Genomic DNA, 20,887 nt, shown 5'->3' on the forward strand with positions numbered 1-20,887 from the left:
TTTAATGTAGCTTGTTAAAATAATTTTCTGCCAGTAAATTGTTAAAATAGTAGTTAACAAATACATTTTGGCAGCAATGCTATTTCTTAATAACTTATACCTGAATCATTTATAAATGAAATGTCTTCAGAAAATTAGCATGCAAATTTTGACACCACATCAGATCATTCTTGTTTTTGTTTTTGTTTTTTTTTGCGGTACGCGGGCCTCTCACTGTTGTGGCCTCCGCCGTTGCGGAGCACAGGCTCCGGACGCGCACGCTCAGCGGCCATGGCTCACAGGCCCAGCCTCTCTGCGGCATGTGGGATCTTCCCGGGCCGGGGCACGAACCCGCGTCCCCTGCATCAGCAGGCGGACTCTCAACCACTGTGCCACCAGGGAAGCCCATCATCAGATCATTCTTTAAATGGATTGTAACGGTAAATTCTTAGGTTTCAGTTTGTGTAGTCCCAGATATTGATTCCTTGACGAATTTACAATTTAGAAATGGAATTTTGGCATTAAAGAATGATTTTTAAAGACTGAACACTGTCAGACTAACAACTGTAGACCGAACAAAGAGATTATTTAAACTGACAGTATTGAAGCATGAAAGTCTTTTATGATAGCATTTAAGATTAGGTAAGGAAACAATTTTCTTAATGTCTGTTTCAGTAGCATATTCTATTTTTTCAGCGGGGGGGGGCAGAGTTTAACATATTTATTTCTGCTTTATGCAAACTCTGAGGCGAGTTGGAGGACTCCATGAGGCAGCCCTCCTTCATGAAGTTACTCAGCCATGTAGACTGCTTCCAATTCTGTCTACCATGTCAAGTGGCTTCCAAGATCATGACAGGGCAAGAAAAATTGTAGAGAACTTATCCTGCTCTTCTCTGCTTTAACTTAAAAATGATACACATCTTTCCCATTCATCACCAGAAGTTATGTGCCAGAATTAATCATATGAATACAGCTAAATTACAAGCAGTTGGGAAATAGAGGGGCCATGAGGATGTTCTGTGAGCAATCAGTGGCCACATTCATATTTGAAAGAAAAAAAATAGAATCAGGGGAGAGAAAGGTTAGACGTGAGAACAAAGAAAATATAGTACGAGTAACAAATTCCGAAGTAATTCTGTCCCAAACCACAGTTTTATGTTGTTTTCCCCAAAAAAGTTTTGTTTTAAATAGATCAGTGTGTCTGAACATGAGAGCCTATTACTGACTTTTGATAATATGTAAAGAAAATATTGCCAAGGGAATGGCATTATTAATACATTTATCATTTTAATTTTGTGATGAGTGATTTTTAAATAATAATTTGGTTATTTTTAGTGAATGTCTTAGTAAAGAAGAGTTTAAAAATTAGATTAGCTCCCACACACTGCACTGCTCTATGCTTAATTTAAAAATTAATTTTTGAGCATTTTATTTGGGAATTCAGCAAACATGAGACACACTTATTACCTACCATCACTAGGTTCTGGAGATACAAATGTGACTAAGACATATAAAACCTATTTCTGTATTTTAAGTGGTCAATCCCAGAAAGACAGTGCTTATTCAGATAAATAAGTCATCACTAAGGTGCTTGCAACATGGTTAGAGAAATAGATCTTAACATTATTATGATCCAGCTTAATAAGTATGAAAATAGAAGTATAGGCAAAGTAATACTGTAAAGTGAGAAGAGGTGAGAGAAGAGCCTAATATGAGGAAGGCATCTTGAGAAGACAGTTTTCTGAGGACATTTTTTCAAGATAAATGGAATTGGTGATTGGAGGACTAGGAGAAGGATGTTATGACACACATTTTATTTAACTTTGATTGCTTAGAGAAAAGTTTCATTCAAAAGTGCATATATGGTATCCTTTTTTTAAAAAAAATATGTATCTAATGGTAGAAGAACATAATCTAAATCTATAACCATAACCCAGACATGCTGGAATTTCCAAGCACAGCTTTAAGCTCTTGCCTTGAATCCTCCTTAAGTCCATATCCCTACTAAGGTTTCCAGTGAACAAGCCTAAATAAGAAGTGGATATTTTATCGGGGATTTCATGGAAACCTGCAAACCAGGGGTTTCATTGAACACCACACAGGAAATTCCCAATAAGATCTTAGTGTTTCCTTCCCCAAATTTCTCTCTTTAGCTATCACCTCATAACATTTTCATCTCTTCTATCACATAGCACTGAGAAATCTACTTTATTTTCCTAAGCAACTCAGCTCTCTCTGGTCTTATTATCAACAAACAAAAACAAAAACCCTGATATTCAAGACAATCTATTTTAACCTCAAATATGCTACTCAAGACAGCTCTGCAACACTTCCTATAAGTGGTTTATCTAGTTATTTAACTATAATAAAGAGGTTTCTTTTGAGGGGCAAATAATACTATTAGGAGAAAAAGATTACTCTGTAGAGTTAAGAAGCACTCTAAATCTCCTAAGTTTTCTTCTGAAAATGGAGTTAGAGACAAGTATGTAGAATTCGCAATAGAAATTTGGGGAGCAAAGATAAACAAAGCTGGACACTAGTTAAAGTGGTAAGGACAGATTTTAATTAGTAATATACTATTGCAGTAAGGAAGAGGGTTCAGCATGAACTGAACTCAACTATGATTTGTACAGAGGTGATTGAATAATTTAAAGGGAGAATGACAGAGTAAGGAGTGGGGTAAACAGGGAAGGGAAGAAAAAAATTACAAAGGATGGGTCAGTGTGAATTTGACTAGGCTAGCTGTGTCTGCTAACTGGCAGTTATCAAAGTTAGGATTCTGTTCTCCCATGGAGACTGGGAGACAGAGCTCCTATCTGCCTGATGATTACATTTCAAAGGAAGAGCTTTCAGATCCTTGAGAAAGACACTCTTGAATTATAGGAGATATGTGTATAATAAAAGGGACAGAGGAAGGATCCACAACTGTAAGCTCTTTTTAGTAAATGCTCTGAGGAAGGGTGGGCAGGGACCTATCAGCAAGTGTTGGCAGGAAAGAGCAGTAGATTCTTTTAGCAGCTTTGAGTTTTCTCATGCAGGTACTTTAAGGGGGTCTAGGGTCATCCTAGGGATGCTGCCTTGAGCTGTTAGAAAATAGGTTACTGTTTGTTTAATTTTCTAATGTGGGGGGCAGGGTGTAGATGAACTCATTTGTGCTGAGAGTTTGTCATTTCTGTAGGCCCAGATTGAGGCTTAGTCCAGAAAAGGGCTCAGAGGAACATGGCTAGGAGACAATCTTTGTCAGGGGTCATCTGCAGGTCATCCTGCTAAGCTGTTTTATATTCACTAAGAGCCTTGGGGAACACTCATAATGGGGATTAGGAGCGGGGGGAATAGGAATAGACAGGGAGAGAGACAAGAATGTATATAATCATGAAAGTCAAGCAAGGAGAGAATTATGGGAAGAAATAAAAGAGAATGAGACACTGTGAAGAGTGGCATATAAATCACCAAGGCAACACTGAAATGTGTCAGGAAGAACAAAAGGCTAAGCTAAAGTTGTACCAGATGAATTTGGCCCATGATTCTGTCCTTTCCTCTAACAATCTTCCATTTCTGAAAGAGAAGTACAGCGTTGGAGGAATTATGATGAAGGTCCAGAAAGGCATAAAAGCTGACGCCAGTAGTAACGACATCATTAAAGTGATTGACCCTATTGTCTAGTTTTTGGTAGGGCAGATATCATAGTCCTTGAGTACAGTAATTAATTGTATGATGAAAGGCAGATTTTGTGCTCAAACTTGGAGGTGCAAACAATTATTAACTTCAGTTTTCATGAAAATGCTGACAAATAAGAAGGTAACAGGTGGAAGAGAATGAGAACCAATTGAAACCCAGGGCTGGTGTTGATGTAGAGAAAGTTGTAGCAGTTGAGAAATGGTGAGGATAAGTAAACCAAAGTTCTGATAAATAATTATAGGTGACTAAAAATGATAAGGATGGAGATAAAGGGAGGAAATAGAGAGGTTTAATACTTTGCTCAGAGGTGACTGTAGACACTAATGCTGGTGAGAAATAGAAATTTTAAAAATAGGTTGCATACTGACAAAGGATTAATCTCCAAAATATACAAGCAGCTCATGCAGCTCAATAGCAAAAGAACAAACAACCCAATCCAAAAATGGGCTGAAGACCTAAATAGACATTTCTCCAAAGAAGATATACAGACTGCCAACAAACACATGAACGAATGCTCAACATGATTAATCATTAGAGAAATGCAAATCAAAACTACAATGAGGTATCACCTCACACCAGTCAGAATGGCCATCGTCAAAAAATCGTCAAAAAATCTACAAATTACAAATCCAGTAAATGCTGGAGAGGGTGTGGAGAAAAAGGAACCCTCTTGCACTGTTGGTGGGAATGTAAATTGATACAGCCACTATGGAGAACAGTATGGAGGTTCCTTAAAAAACTAAAAATAGAGCTACCATAGGACTGAGCAATCCCACTACTGGGCATATACCCTGAGAAAACATAACATAATTCAAAGAGTCATATACCATAATGTTCATTGCAGCTCTGTTTACAATAGCCAGGACATGGAAGCAACCTAAGTGTTTATTGACAGATGAATGGATAAAGATGTGGCACATATATATGATGGAATATTACTCAGCCATAAAAAGAAATGAAATTGAGTTATTTGTAGTGAGGTGGATGGACCTAGAGTCTGTCATACAGAGTGAAGTAAGTCAGAAAGAGAAAAACAAATACTGTATGCTAACATATATATGGAATCTTAAAAAAAAAAAAAAGGTTCTGAAGAACCTAGGGGCAGGACAGGAATACAGATGCAGACGTAGAGAATGGACTTGAGGACACAGGGATGGGGAAGGGTAAGCTGGGATGAAGTGAAAGAGTGGCATGGACATGTATACACTATCAAATGTAAAATAGTTAGCTAGTGGGAAACAGCCGCACAGGGAGATCAGCTCAGTGCTTTGTGTCCACCTGGTTGAGTGGGATAGGGAGGGTGGGAGGAAGACGCAAGAGGGAGGGCATATGGAGATATATGTATATGTATAGCTGATTCACTTTGTTATATAGCAGAAACTAACACACCATTGTAAAGCAATTATGCTCCAATAAAGATATAAAAAAAAATAGGTTGCATAGACTCAAATGATTAGCTTTAGGGAGTAGGTGAAAATTGAAGATATTTTAACATGAATGCCTGTGTAACTGAAGTGAATGTGGTACATGTGGTGATGTAAGCTTATTCGAAAAAGCACATGTAACTCCCTGAATTTTTATACTTAAAAAATCTATACCACATAATTTAGCACTTAATAGCATGTTAGTGATAAAAAGGGGTATTTTCTTCTAGTAGATTCTAGGGTCCGCCTTTTGTGTATTCCTTCTTTACAGGGCTGAGCATACAGTAAGTACTCAATAAATAATTCCCTTTATTATAATTATTTGCTATTGGGGTATTTGCAGGGAATTTAACATTTTTTATTTTGCTTTAAATATTAGATAAGTGTGTTTATGATTATATACCTTCCACTCCATTTAAACATTTTTAATTTTAATTTAATTTAAATTTTTTAATTAAACCACATTTCAGCGGGAATAACTTATAAGATGAGACTTTATTTTTCTTACTGATATTTTTAGTTGGCAGGCCAAGTGTTTTTTTCTTACATTACAGTATTTTAATATTGTGTGCACGTATAATATATAGTGTTTTTATGTAATGAATTTATTATATGTGTGGAACAAATGTAAAATTCTGAATATAGCACGTGTTTTAAAGTATCAGAGAATAATATTCATTTATTTAAATAAATTTTCTAATACCTAGTCATATTGAGTTGAATGTCAAAACACTCTGTTATTTCCTAGAGATCAAATGTTTCTATCCATCTCTTAAGTTCCTTTCTAGTTCTAATACGAATTTCCATCCTTTTTCTTTGCAAAACCTGGCCATAAAGAATTGAGCCTTCCTCTCTCTGTCTCTCTCTCTCTCTCTGATCCTCGTCATCTGATATGGCCTTTCTTTTTTTTCCTGCTTCATTAATTGCCCATTTGAAAAAAAAATCACCTCTATTTATGTCTTTACTTTCTTCCTTACAGATCTCTGTCCTTGTCTCTTTCACATTGTTATCAAAATTTAATATATTCTAGTATTTAAATTTTCTAATAGTCCCATCACTTTTCCACCTATGAGGTTATCAAATATTTACATTATCATCCTACCAGTAATAATAAGAGTCAAATATACAGTAAGTGGTTTGGATAGCTTAGCTTATTCCAAGGGATGAGGAATAAATAAACTAGAGCTAAACTTCTTTAATAAGGGGAGACTTATATATACAAATGCAGATTGTAGCCTCTTAGAATTCAAAACCCACTCCTATAATAGCTAATATTTCTAGTATTACACTTGTGGAAAAATGGGGATGATAATTTATCCAACAAAGCATCAACATTGTTAAGCATAATTGGCTATAGCCTTGTGTAGAGCAATGCAATAATAATAATATTGCCAACATATTAAGCCCTTTGTGCTAGACACTGTTTTAAACACTTTACCCATGTTAACTCATATGATCATCCCAATGTCTTATTAATTTAATACTATTATTATTCTCATATTACAGAGGAGGAAATGAAAATACAGAAAAGATAAATGAATTGTCCATGGTCAGGGCATATAGCCTGTAAAGTGATAGTGCAAAGCCATTATCTGAACCCAGAGTTTGTGCTCTTAATTATTATCCTATATGCTTCTCCAATATTCTGGGTCTTATAAAATAAATTAACAATTAGGCATATAAAAATTAAAGCATAAATATACAGATACTGCCTTCAGTGTATTAATGTAGCAGAAATTTATGTATTTATTCCACAAATAATTTCAGTTGCTTGTTCTGTGCATTATAGTGGGGTGACAGACAAAAAGAATACAAATAACAAACAACATTCTAGTAGATTATGAAATAAACAAAGGGCAAAGAAAAAGAAATATGTAAGCATGTAGATGGTATTTAATTCCATGGGAATAAATGAGATAACAGAGAGTAGAAAAGAAAGAGAAGAGGACCTTAGATAATGCCTACATTTAGATGTTGGTCAGAGGGGTTGCTAACAAAGATACTGGAAAGGAGATACCAGTGAGATATAAGAAAAACAGGAGAGAGCATGCCAAAAAACACAAACAAACAAAACAACTTTTGAAAAGGTTTCAAGAGGAAGGAAGACAGTGAAAATCTGCTAAGTAACTTGGTAAGATGAAGAAAATGTGCATTGGATTTAACAGTAGAGAAATTGCGGGTTATCTTGAAAAGAGTAGTTTCAGTGTAGTTGTTATAATAGAAGTCAGATAATTCAATAAAACGGAGGTCTTTATGTTGTAGGAAAGAGCAGAGAAAACAAAATGACCAACATCCTTGAGAAGGAGAGAGAGAAGACAGCATAATCCAGAGCACAAGTAGTGGATTTCCTCTCTATAGGGAGACAGACACTTCTCAACAGGAGGGAACCAGATACAATTGAGATAGATTTGTAGGTTTGGTGGGAAGCTAAAGGATATGTTTCTGAATGAAACAGAATATTATTAAATATTAATATTATTATTATTAAAATTATTATTATTATAGAATAATATTAAAACAACTGCTCTGGAAATATTGCAAATAATTTAATTGATTCCACAGTTTTATTTTTTCCATCTAACTTTGTGTTTTTATCAAAGAATAAATAGTATATTTAAAATATTAAAAATGGAGTGACCCATAAATAATATATATATATGAAACAAGAGGATTATTATGACATTGATCCCTTAAATTTATCCACTTGATACGATAACTTATACTCTTAAATAGTTAATATCTTCATGCAATGTACAGTTATAATGCTTAAACATTTTTGAAAGATTAGTCTCTTAATTAATCTGTTAATCTCATTACTTTTTCTTGGATTCTTGATAACAATAGCTCTAAAATCTAAAGTCAAATTACTATGCAGATTTATATTATTCTGTGAAGAATTTCATCCTCTAATTAATATTGAAAAGATATTCCCTCAAATACACATGTTGCTTTATATCTTTGCTTAGTTGTTCAATACTCCAAAAAAATGACTTCAGCTTTTCTGAAAGAGGCAAGCTGTTATATATACAAAATTCTTTTAAAAGGACAAGAGCCTTGGTATCTAAAAATCAAGATAATTTACTATTGTTTTTGATTATCTAAAGCTATTAAAAACAAAACTAGTTTGTTACTTACACTTATTTGTTCTAAGCATTGTAGTGATTTAGAAAAAAATTACTCGATTTTAATTATCTGTATGTAGCTTAAATACATTGATATTAGATCATTATTTATATATGATTGTAAAGGAACAAATTTGACAACAGAATATGAAATGTTAGCTTGTACTGAGTCTCATAAGTTTAAGCCCAATCAACTGATACAGTAGCTTCAAAATGCCAAGAACTTGCAGAGGAACAAAGGGATGGCTGGAATAATATTTTCTCCGCTCCATAGAAGTCCATCAATTAGAGGGAGAGATAAAGCTAATGCAGGTAATTATGCTGTGAATCAGAATGACATAGAAAGGGTAACATGTATTCAAGTCAGAGTGATATTAAGGTCTGAAATCCTCAAATTAAAGGGTTATTATAATATATGTGTTTGTGTGTGTGTTAGGTAGAAGGCAGAATCAGACAAGAGATAATGGCTGTAGGACATGGGAGAATACTGAAGGAGCAAGTGAAACTGTGAATCAGAACCAAACAATGGGATGTAGGAAAAAAAAAAGGCTATCAGAGATGCTAGACCAGATATCTGAAGAAGGAAGGGGAAATTAAAAGAAGGAAAGAAAAAGAGGAGAAGGAGAGGAAGAAAGGAGGAGGAAAGGGGGAAGGAAGAAGGGGAAGAGAAGAAGGAGGAAATGCATACATTAATGGCTGGATAAAACGTTACATTTCTGGTGCAGAAGTCAACAACATTGTAACTGCTCTTGACTGAATTCAGTTTACAGGGCTGTTGTCCATTCTGGAATGGGAATCATAAAATCATCAAAAGCAACGTGTGTGTGTGTGTGTGTGTGTGTGCTGTCCAATTAATTGTATGCACCATATTTATTACTTACATAAACACATACAATCAACAAATGTACAGTAAATACTTTTTCTTGAAATTACTAATTTATCACCAAAGAATAGCTGGTAAACTGGGTATAGTACTGCATTTCTGTTAAGAATCCTCCTATACAGATGTCCGTCAAACAACATGGGGGTTGTGGTACCAACCGTCTGAGCAGTCAAAAATATGCGTATAACTTTACATTCTCTCCTTCGTATAGGTGGTTCATACACAGATTCAACCAACCACAGGTTGTGTAGTACTGTAATACATAGTGAAGAAAATCTGGGTGTAAATGGACTTGCGCAGTTCAAACCCCTGTTGTTCAAAGGTCAACTGTACTTGTACTATTTCTAGATTACCAAAGCCCTCATTTCTATGCTTCTTTCCAGACTGTATTTTTGAAGTTGTTTATCATCTTTTTTCTACATAAGGAAGTCTACATTTTATGGCCCATTAAAAATAATAAAATATAATACATTGTAAAGCATTAATCATTACTAACTTAGGAAGTTATCCTCTGAAGCGTATTTAAAGCAAGAACACCTGGAAAAGGCTTTAAACCAAGGGAACACATATCTAATAATGGACTTAGAGAAACTTGAAAGTTACCAGGGTCTTAGTATGGGTAAGAAAACTTTCCTGATTTCTCTCATATCATATGAAGAAATTATTGTCTATGCTAAATGTTTATAAGTGAATTGTTTATAAGTTGAGATTGTTTTACAGAGTATGAATTCATTAAGGGAAATGATGGATCTTATCCAGACCCCTGAGGATGGGCAGATACACCTCTTTCTCAAGAATGTTCTGGTTTATGATTTTGGCCTGATGACTTACCTCACTTTCTCACAAAGGAAATGAGGATGAGTTCCAAGTCACCTTGCAATTATATTTCTCAAAGAAAGTCTGTACATATCAGATCTCCTCACCTTGCCCTGGAGGATGAAGTATGATATAACTGAGGATTTTAGAAACCATAGGGTCTTTGTCCTTCCCTGGGAGCCCTTGGCATACCAATGTTGGCTTCATTTAGGTTGAGTCAGTGCTTATCTCCAATTACTCCTGAAGAATTTGTTACTGAACTGGTTGCCTGAACCCGTGCCAGGGTCCTAGCTGAGGCCAAGTCCATTTGTCTCTGTTGGAGAGATTCTTTTTCCGCTCGGATTTGCACAGCCAATCACAAAACCGATGCTGAGACTGGAACAGCATAATTTTTATTCAGTGGTAGAGAATGGAGAATTGAGAACTTAGTTTGCACATCAACTTCTCAATTCAGTTTGGGCTGAGACACCATATACATAGGAGGGTCGAGGTAAAAGAGGGATTTGGAAAGAGAGGGAGGAATATTCATGACTTATCTGAGAACAGGGGTGTGGTTTGTACAGGAGCAGAGGCAACACTCCTTTTCACTCCTTGTTTGAGCTTTTCCTGTTGTCATGGCAACTGTCAACTGTCATGGTGCTAGTGGGTGTGTCATTTAGCATGCTAATGTATTACAGTGACCATATAATGAGGCTCAAGGTCTACTGGAAATGAAATCTTCCACCATTTGGGGCTTAGCTGGTTATAATCAGTTCTTGTTTTTCTCTTTGCAGCTTCCCCCTGGAACTTAGATAAGAGCAATTGGTTTCCATTTGAGGGAGGGGCAGGGGTATGATTCTGGGGCAATAGCCTTGGTGACAAAATGACACAACTATAATTACCCATATGCTCAATTTTTTCATCTCTTATATGTCTTGGCTTACATTAGTGATGACACAAGATAGAGGCATTTGTTGAGACCTGTTTGAGTCAATATAATTTTCAGCTGAGTCAGGAGTTCAGGTTGATATTCAGACTTTGAATGTTTCTAAATCTGGAAAAAAACCCCAAAACACAAGGAGTAAGATTAAGAAAAAAAAATACACTGTTACTTAACAGCTTCAAGTCGTTTCAATTTGCTTCCATACTCTCTTACGGCAAATTGTTCCTTTGTTCTGGGAATGAGAGTAAATAGGCCTCTTTTGTTATGCAGTGTAAACTAAGACTCTCTTTTAACATGGAAATATTTGAGATACTCTAGTTCTAGGGAATTAACCTTTGGGATGATAGTAAAAGCCTGTCTTTGTTAGAGATAGATTGCAAAAATAAAAAGTCTTCCAGAGAGGTTGGGTTTCCTCTTGTTAGAGGGCTGAGGGCCTGAAGTTAACGGATCCACATTCATGAAAGGTAGCTTTATTGCAATACTTTGGGCACAAGAAGAGTCGAATTCAGATGGTGAAGGGTGATGCAGTTTTATAGATGTTTGTTGCAGGAAGGGGACCCCTTCCAGGGCCCGAGAGTGGGCTCTTCTTTTTTTTTTGCGGTACGCGGGCCTCTCACTGTTGTGGCCTCTCCCCTTGCGGAGCACAGGCACCGGACGCGCAGGCTCAGCGGCCATGGCTCACGGGCCCAGCCGCTCCGCGGCATGTCGGATCTTCCCGGACCGGGGCACGAATCCGTGTCCCCTGCATCGGCAGGCGGACTCTCAACCACTGCGCCACCAGGGAAGCCCTAGTGGGCTCTTTTTTAACACTTGGAAATGAATTGTCCAAGGAGACACACATGCTGACAAAGCAAAATACTTTATTGGGAAGGAGCACCATGGCGGAGAGCAGCAGGGTAAGGGAACCCAGGAGAACTGCCCTGCCACATGGCTCACAGTCTCAGGTTTTATGGTAATGGGGTTAGTTTCCAGGTTGTCTCTGGCCAATCATCTTGCTTATACCCATATTTGATCTGATTCAGTCCTTTCTGGTGGCCCTCACATCTCTCAGCCAAGGTGGATTCCAGTTGAAGGTTTCTGAGAGGTTGGCAGGACATATTATGGCTGGTGTCTCCTCCTTCCTTTTGGCCCCTCCCAAATTCTTCTGGCTAGTGGTAGCTTGTTAGTTCCGAGTTCCTTATCAGGACCTCCTGTTGTGAGGAAACTCATGCAAGCAGTTATTGTTGTGTCTGGCCAGGGCAGGTGGTTTTGGTCCATGGTTCCCTAACATGTTCATTCACTGGAACCCACATCATTAGTGGCTACTTGGATTGACATCTTCTTTCCATTATATATCTAGCTAGTTACTTTGCACATAATAGAACTATGGGTTTTGGTTTATTTATTTATTGCCTGCCATCTTACTGAACTCCTAATAATTCTCAGCAGATTCTCTATTGTTTGGGTGGTTAATTACCAAAAAAACACATTTTTTCCAGTAGAACTGTTCGTTGTTTAAATTTTTAGACTGTAATGTAGATATTTAATTTGTTTAGTTTTTAGTAAATTAGACTAAAAAAATGTTGTGCTTTTTAACAGTTAAAGGATTTAAGAACATAAAAATTTAGGTCAGAGTCTACAGGTAAAAGCTATTCTGTAATTAGGGTTGATCAGGGCTGACATTCCACATATTTGGCAGTCTGTACTGGGTCAATCTGAATGGATGTCGTTTGTTCAGGTCAGACATTGGCCAGTACCCTTTACTGGTACATGTCAGTCTCGGTGTGTGATTTGTTAATGACCTTAAATAATCTGAGGAGATTTTTAAAAAGCCTATATCTAAAAGATCTTTTAGATAATCATTTTATTGAATTAATAATTAATACAGTTTAATTAATACAAATTAATGTGGATAAAAAACCCCTGAAAATGACTAAAGTCTCCAGACAAAGGGGTGGCAAGTCTAATTTATAGTAGGCAATCTGCATAGAAATCTATTGCAATCCATTCACCAGTTCAATAGTTAGAAAAGTAAAAATAACCCATCTAGTTAATCACTTGTATCTATCAGTTGACATTTGGGCTGTTTCTGCCTTTGGCTATTATGAACAAAGCTGCAGTGAACATTTGTGTGCATGTGGATATATGTTTTCATTTTTCTTGGATAGATGTAACAGTGGAATTGCTAGATCATGTAATAACTATATGTTTAAATTTTTGAAAACTGCCAGACTGTTTTCCAAAGCAGCTGTACTATATTGCATTCCCACCAGCAATGTATGAGGGTTCCGATTTCTCCACTTCTTTGTCAAAACTTATCTTTTTTGATTACAGTCATCATAGTGGATCTGAAGTATGATTTTGATTTGTGTTTCTTTGATGGCTTATAATGTTGAGCATTTTTCATGTCCTTATCAGTCATTTGTATACCTTCATTGGAGAAATATCTATTCAAATTATTTGCTCATTTTTTCCATTGTGTTGTTAATTTATTATTGAATTGTGAGAATTCTTTATATATTCTGGACACAAGACCATTATCACATAAATAATTTGCAAATATTTTCTCCCATTCTGGGGGTTGACTTTTTACTTTCTTTGTGGTGTCTTTTGAAGTACACAAGTTTTTAATTTTGATGAAGTCCAGCTTATCTATATTTCATTTGTCATTTATGCATTTGGTGTCATGTCTGAGAAGGCTTTGCCTCACCCACGTTTATTTTATTCTAAGAGTTTTGTAGCTTATCTTCTACATTTAGGTCTAAGATACATTTTGAATGGATGTGTGTGTATGGTATGAGGACATTATTTTTTTGAATGTGGATATATAGTCATTGTAAACCATTTGTTGAAGAGATTATTTTTTCACCATTGAATTTTTCTGATACCTTTTTCAAAAATCAATTTACCATAAAAATAAGGCTTTATCTCTGGACTATTGATTCTGTTTCACTGATCTATATGTCTGTCCTTACAGTAGTACCACACTATCTTGACTACTGTACCTTTGTAGTAACTTTAAAATCAGAAAGTTTGACTCCTTTAAGTTTGTTTTTCTTTTTAAAGATTGTTTTGGCTATTTTAAGTCCCTTGGATTTTCATGTGCATTTTAGGATCAGTTTGTTGATTTCTGGGAAAAAGCCATCTGGGATTTTGATAGGAATTACACTGAATCTGTAGATCTATTTGGAAACTATTGCAATCTTAATAACATTGTCTTCCAGTCATTAACATAAGTTACTTTTCCATTTTTTGTCTTTAGTTTCTTTCAATGATGTTTTGTAGTTTTTCATGCAGAAGTTTTAAGATTATAATTCTTTTGCTAAAGTTATTTCTAACTTTATTTGCCTGTCATATTTTCTACTCTTTTCAATGCTGTTATAAATGGAATTGTCTTCTGAATTTCATTTTTTGATTGTTCATTGCTACTGTATAAAAAATACAACTGTATTTTGTATGTTGCTTTGTACCCTGCAACCTGGTTGACTGTTTTTATAATTCGAATAATTTTCTACTGAATTGCTTAAGATTTTGTATATCTAAGGGTATATCATCTGCAAAAAGAGATGGTTTTACTTGTTTTCCAATCTGGAATGATATTCCAGATTGGAAGGATGATATTCCTTCCTTCCTTTCTATCTTTTTTTTTTTTTAATTTAAAAAATTTTCCCAATTACCCTGAGTGAATTTCCAGTACAATGCTGAATAGAGAGGCAAGAGTAGACTGTCTTATCTTGTTCCTAGTCTTAGGGAGAAAACTTTCATTTTTTTCATGGCTAAGTAAGGTATAAGCCTTTTTTGTTTTTTTGTTTGTTTTAATAGGTTGATTTTATCAATTTGAGGAAACTCACTTCTATTCCTAGTCTGTTGAGTATTTTTATGATGAAAGTCTTTTCGATTTTGTCAAGTAAACCTGTAGATTAGCCACATCAAATATTGGCTCATTGTAATGAGGGAAACTGTACACCAGAAGAGCTGTAGCTTATCTCACCCCTATCCCAAAAGAGAAGGAAAAGTAATTATAAGAGGATTTTTAGAAAAAGGTGAGTTTAGGCAAAATTTAAGTAATATTTTGTTAGGCTTAAAGTAAAACAAGGCTATGTGTACTCTCTAGAGTTCAGCATCAGGTCTGGAGTGTGAACTGGACCCAGAATCTTGTTTCTCTGGAAACTATATAGTAAGATATATGTGGAATGTTGTGTCCAGAAACTTTTTATTTTAAGCTCTGTCCCTGGGTTGTAAACTGAGCCTGCTTCTCTGTGTCTTGAGATCCTCCAGACAAGATTGAGACGCTTCATACTACTGACATAATTTCCAGCAACAAACTTTCTGATATTCTTTGGCTTTAGAAAATAAGCCAGTGAATAAGAGAATATTATACTTTCAACAGGGAGGCCATTACAGTTGTAGCATGTCCTTGGGATAAATATTATTTCCTGTTAACTTTGTGATAGGATTTATCTGTGATGGTTATTCCAGCCATATGACTGGCAATGTTTTATACATGTGGCTCCCTCCCAAGAATACTTCACTGGCTTTCCCATTTTGTAGACTCTTATCCTGCCTTTACAACACTGCACAGGCAGGAAGGAGCTGTTTTCTCTTCTTCAGTGGTGATGAGATGAAGGTGTTTTCTCTATGAAGTCCTTGGCTACCTGTCAAAATAGCACCATAATAGTTATTTTCTGACTTATGCCTATTCTACATCCTTGAGGTCCAACGCTGTATTCTACATCCTTGAGTTAACTCTGTATTAATTTACTCTGTTCAATATTTCAGGACTGGTTGATGGAATAAATAGGCATTTTACTTTAGTTTTCAGACTACGTATTATCTGCCAGGACCAGTGACTCAAAGTACTTATTTTACCTGTTCAACTGATTCAGGAACTTTAGTGTTCATGCACACACACACACACACACACACACACACACACGTATCACATGATGCCTGTTATAATGTTAATTTCTTAGTATGCCTGCCAAAGTTATATATATATATTCTTTCTTAAATTAAATATGCTAAGAGTACTAACTCAGAGAAAAACAGATAATATGAAGGAATATCTATCATAAAATAGACATTAATGTCTTTATGTTATCTCAACTAAAATATTCTCATGATTTTAAAATTTAATATTTTCATGATTTTAAAAAATATATGTATATAGTCCCTTTCAGATTTTCTTCCCTTATACATTATTACAAAATATTGAGTATAGTTCCCTGTGTTATACAGTAGGTCTTTGTGGTTATCTATTTTATATATAATGGTGTGTCATTTATGTTTTAATTGGCCATTTGCTAATGACAAATATAATTTTTATAGGGAGTTAAATACCTTTTTTAAAATTAATTAGTTTATTTATATTTGTTCTGGGCTGTGTTGGGTTTTTATTGCTGCATGCGGGCTTTCTCTAGTTGCAGCGAGCAGGGGCTACTCTTCGTTGCGGTGCGTGGGCTTCTCATTGCGGTGGCTTCTCGTTGCGGAGCATGGGCCCTAGGCACACAGGCTCAGTAGCTGTGGCTCGTAGGCTCTAGATCACAGGCTCAGTAGTTGTGGCACATGGGCTTACTTGCTCCATGGCATGTGGGATCTTCCCGGACTAGGGATCGAACCCATGTCTCCTGCATTGGCAGGCGGATTCTTAACCACTGCGCCACCAGGGAAGTCCCCTAAATACCTTTTTAAGAGATAAATATTTTAAAATGTAGCACCAGATTATGATTAAGTGTACTGTCAGGTTGTCATCTATTACAAAAAAATAAAACAAAAGAGATTATACCTGGACAGTGAGATGTATTATGTACTCTAGTAAACTTGGAACTATGTCAGCCATAGAAAAGAAGCATCTGCTTCATCTCAATGGTAATACCAAGTGGTTTCTTCCTGATTTGGCAGGAAAAAGTGGCCATGAAGAAGATCTGTCAAAGTCAGTAGAAGGGGAAGATACAAAATGAGGATGGATTAATAATTTTGATTTGCTTGGATTTTTTCAGAGCCATGCCATTTCTCATTCTATTTGTGGATGATGAAAGAGTGGAATGCTGCTTATAATACAAATAGAGTTGGCTTCATTTCTGAAATGATGTGAAAGTGCTAAAAATACAGTGGAATAGATGATTTATTAATTAATAATTGAAATACTTTTGACCATTATCAACCTCCCACCTACTCACCTCAAATAGGAATACCATATGATTCATATAAGCAAAGCTTAATGGATTTTATTATGATTGTGTTTTATAATGTTTTCTTCCATCATCTCTGGCCTAGGTTTCCATACTAATCACCCACATTAATTTCTTATAAGTAGTTTTGTTGACTGTGTGAGAGGTTATTCATGGTAAATTACTAGTGATACAATTCACCCAGAGTCAGACAAGTTGAATCTAATGAATCATTTGTTTGGTTCCAGCTTGATGTACATTGAGAATAAGCAATAGCTGCTATAAATCCATCTCTAAATAATGGTGCTGAAGAATGTAGGCTTACAGAAGCACATGGACCTGTGTTAAAAATCTTGCTTCAATACTATTAGTTCTGTGACCATAGGTTTCAGTTTTCTTCTTAGGAAAGAGGAACAATAAAACTAACTTCACAGAGTAGATTTACACATAAAGTGATGTATGCAAACCAATTACACAATTCCTAGCAGAAAGACAGTGTCCAATAAATGGCAGATATTAATTTTATCATTAGTGGATTTTCCTCTGTTGCATGTAGAAAAATAACAAAAGGACACAATTTTAATAACATTCAAGAAATGTAGTTCAAAAGGTTTTAATATTGTTTTGCTCTCCCACTAAATCTTACTGACCATCAAAGTAAACATTTACCCATCTCAAACCTGAAAACAGCTCTTTTCATCTACCTGTTTCCAGAAGAGCTTAATAATTCTTTTGAGATTCCTTAAGAGAAAAGCAATAGAAAGACTCTGCCTGTTATAATGTTAATTTCTCAGGATGACTGCCAAAGTTATATACATATATATATTCTTTCTTAAATTAAATATGCTAAGAGTACTAACTCTGAGAAAAACAGACAATATGAAGGAAAAACTTTAATAATTTGGTTATACTTAAAGATGTACTCAAAGCACCTCTATGAAAAATAAACCAGTCACTTATGTTATCCTAGTGATTGGAAACACAATTTTAAAAAATGTCATGAAGAACCTAGGGGTAAGACAGGAATAAAGACACAGACCTACTAGAGAATGGACTTGAGGATATGGGGAGGGGGAAGGGTAAGCTGTGACAAAGCGAGAGAGAGGCATGGACATATATACCAAACATAAGGTAGATAGCTAGTGGGAAGCAGCAGCATAGCACAGGGAGATCAGCTCCGTGCTTTGTGACCGCCTGGAGAGGTGGGATAGGGAGGGTGGGAGGGAGGGAGACGCAAGACGGAAGAGATATGGGAACATATGTATATGTATAACTGATTCACTTCGTTATAAAGCAGAAACTAACACACCATTGTAAAGCAATTATACTCCAATAAAGATGTAAAAAAAAAAAAAGAAAGAAGTACTTTTGTTTTTCATATTGTCACTTTTATGTATTAGACTATGGGTACTACCATTTATCTTTTTCTGTCAACATTAAAGCATGCCTTAGGTCACAATTAATTTTATTTACTTTTGTTTTTGTATCACATTAGTCGAATAGAATAAAAAAAAATCATTGCATTAACTTATTAAAACATTCTCTACCATGGTTTGATAGTTGCAAGTGTAGAGTTGTATTTTGGCTTTTTGATACTTTGTTGTAGTTTTTGATGTGTTTGTTTTTCCTTGATGTCTCTAGATATAGTATCAAGATAAAACTCATTATGATTGTACTTAAATGGTATCTCTGACATATGATTTTCAAAAGCATCGCTAAATTCTTGCACACTGGATACTTTTTGAAAATTAATTACTAAAATGTCAAAATAAAAGAGAGCCACCATTTTCCTAAATAAAAGGCAATTACTTAATTAAGGTTTTTTTGGATAAGAATATTCAGTCTTTAACACATGTTTTTGTATAAATTCTCCATGAGCAGTTCACAGCTCAGTTTTACAGTGTGTAATCAGCTGTCATTGTAGGCATTATGTAGCATTACATAGGCATCATAATTATTATATTTTTGCTTTTTCTGTTCAGAAGCCAAGTCTTTTGTAGATAAAAGTATAATTTTTTTCTTTTCTTTCCCCTATCAGATGTGGGTTCTGTTGAAGGACTTGCCTATCACAGAGCCTGGGATACACTGTACTGGACCAGCTCCACTACCTCATCTATCACCAGGCACACAGTGGACCAGACTCGGCCTGGAGCATTTGATAGGGAAGCCGTCATTGCCATGTCAGAGGATGACCATCCTCATGTGCTAGCCCTAGATGAATGCCAAAAGTAAGAAATTTGTATTTCTTCATTATAATTATAAGTCAAAGACTATCAAAGCTATATTAATTTTAAAGAGAATTAGCATTAAAAATACAGATTTCCTTTGAAGTTCTCTTTTCACAATTCATAAAACTGTTTTTTATAAGACTCTTTTTTATTATAAATGTGGATAATTGAAATCTGAACTCTTTAAATGCCAGGCATCACCTCCATGAGAGATTCAGTAAAAACAAAATTAAAGGATGAAAGGGAAAATAGAGACAATACTGTGATTGAATAGACATTTTTCATATATGTAAAAGACATTAATGCATCACTGATTGAAATCATAAATTTGAAACAAAAATAACACTATTAACAAGTATTGAAACCTAAAAGGTGTTTCTGTAATTCAATTAAGTAATTTTAACAATTGGGGATCTGTCCAATTGAAATACAGAGGAAATAAATAACAGCAATAGATCTTTGTGTGCAGCTGTAATTTCAACATGAGATACTTGACAATAGTCTACATGGTCCACATTGGTTTGATGATATATTGTGCAGGTATTTATAATAATACTTATGAAGAATTCATGGCAAGAAAAAATGTTCAGGCTATAGTATAAAATGTATAAAAAATAAAACAAATTAAAAAAAAGTTATGTTTCGGGGGATGCTATAAAGAACACAATTATATGAAAACTGAAGAATGAAGCTCAGGTTAAGTAGAAAACAAATATGTCTATGGAGTTTCACTCTTATGCAATATGGTAGGAATATTTGTTAACTACTAGAAAGTGCTTTTACTCTTAAACGAAACAAGGACACAGAAATTAGACCAATCTGGTTTCACTGAGCAGAAATAGAAGAACTTATTTTAGGTGTGTTGAAGAAAAATGGAAGAATAAAAAACAATGACTGATAAACACTAACCCTGATCACTTGAGAGAAGAAAAGAGCACATGAATTACTCAGTGTGAGAATAACTCAATCTGGATACTCTTATAGAACTAGAGATGAGAATTGACTTACTTTGCTTAATTAAACATATTGGACTTATAAATTAAGACTCTAAAGTTTGAGAGATGCAGGTGAAGAGAAGGTTGACTCCTCACACAGATTTGGTTACTTAGTTCAGGTGGACACAGGCCTCTAGATGCCTGGGCAGAGCTAGTTCTGCTCACACCACTGCCCTATCAGTAGGGCTTGTTGTTGAGTCAGCTACACTGATCCACCAGGAGAGTCTTAGGACAATAATAAATATCCTAAAGTTGATCAAAGGAATTTATAAGACAATTTTCAGGTAAACATGAGGGAGACCACTGATGATATTATACATGATTAATTTTAATTGATAAGTGCTTTATCCTATAATTATCAGTTACATAGTCTAAAATTACACTTTCATCTTATATATGGTGAACTGTAAATTAGATTTAAACACACTAAAGTATTTTAATTGGAAAATTATATGTAATTAAAGTTTAAAGTATAAAAATATTTTTATCATTAAACATATTAATGACACCTTCAAATCACTTTCATATGTTAGTTGATTAACAGAAATTTTAAAATCAAATCAATTTCTAGATGAAAGACTACTTGAGTTCAAAACTTGGCTCTGTAACTATAACTAATATTCAAGCTCTCTGGCCTTTGTTTTCTTATATGTGAAAGGGTGAAACTAAAGAAGTACTAATACCTTGGAAA

At 35.1% G+C, this 20,887-nt stretch overlaps 1 protein-coding gene across 1 annotated transcript in view; it reads left to right on the top strand.

The window, feature by feature from the left end:
- The window catches only part of LRP1B (LDL receptor related protein 1B), a gene marked incomplete at its 3' end in the record, with an annotated part of 1,802,496 nt that overhangs the window by 1,442,815 nt on the left and 338,794 nt on the right, over window positions 1-20,887 (top strand). The window contains exon 42 of the mRNA XM_082657914.1: window positions 19,012-19,201. Within this exon, the coding sequence (XP_082514040.1) occupies window positions 19,012-19,201 (190 nt within the window). The remainder of the gene's footprint in view (window positions 1-19,011; window positions 19,202-20,887) is intronic.

The sequence above is a fragment of the Grampus griseus genome (genome assembly GCF_964374135.1).
Source record: "Grampus griseus genome assembly, chromosome: 7".
NCBI lineage: Eukaryota > Metazoa > Chordata > Mammalia > Artiodactyla > Delphinidae > Grampus > Grampus griseus.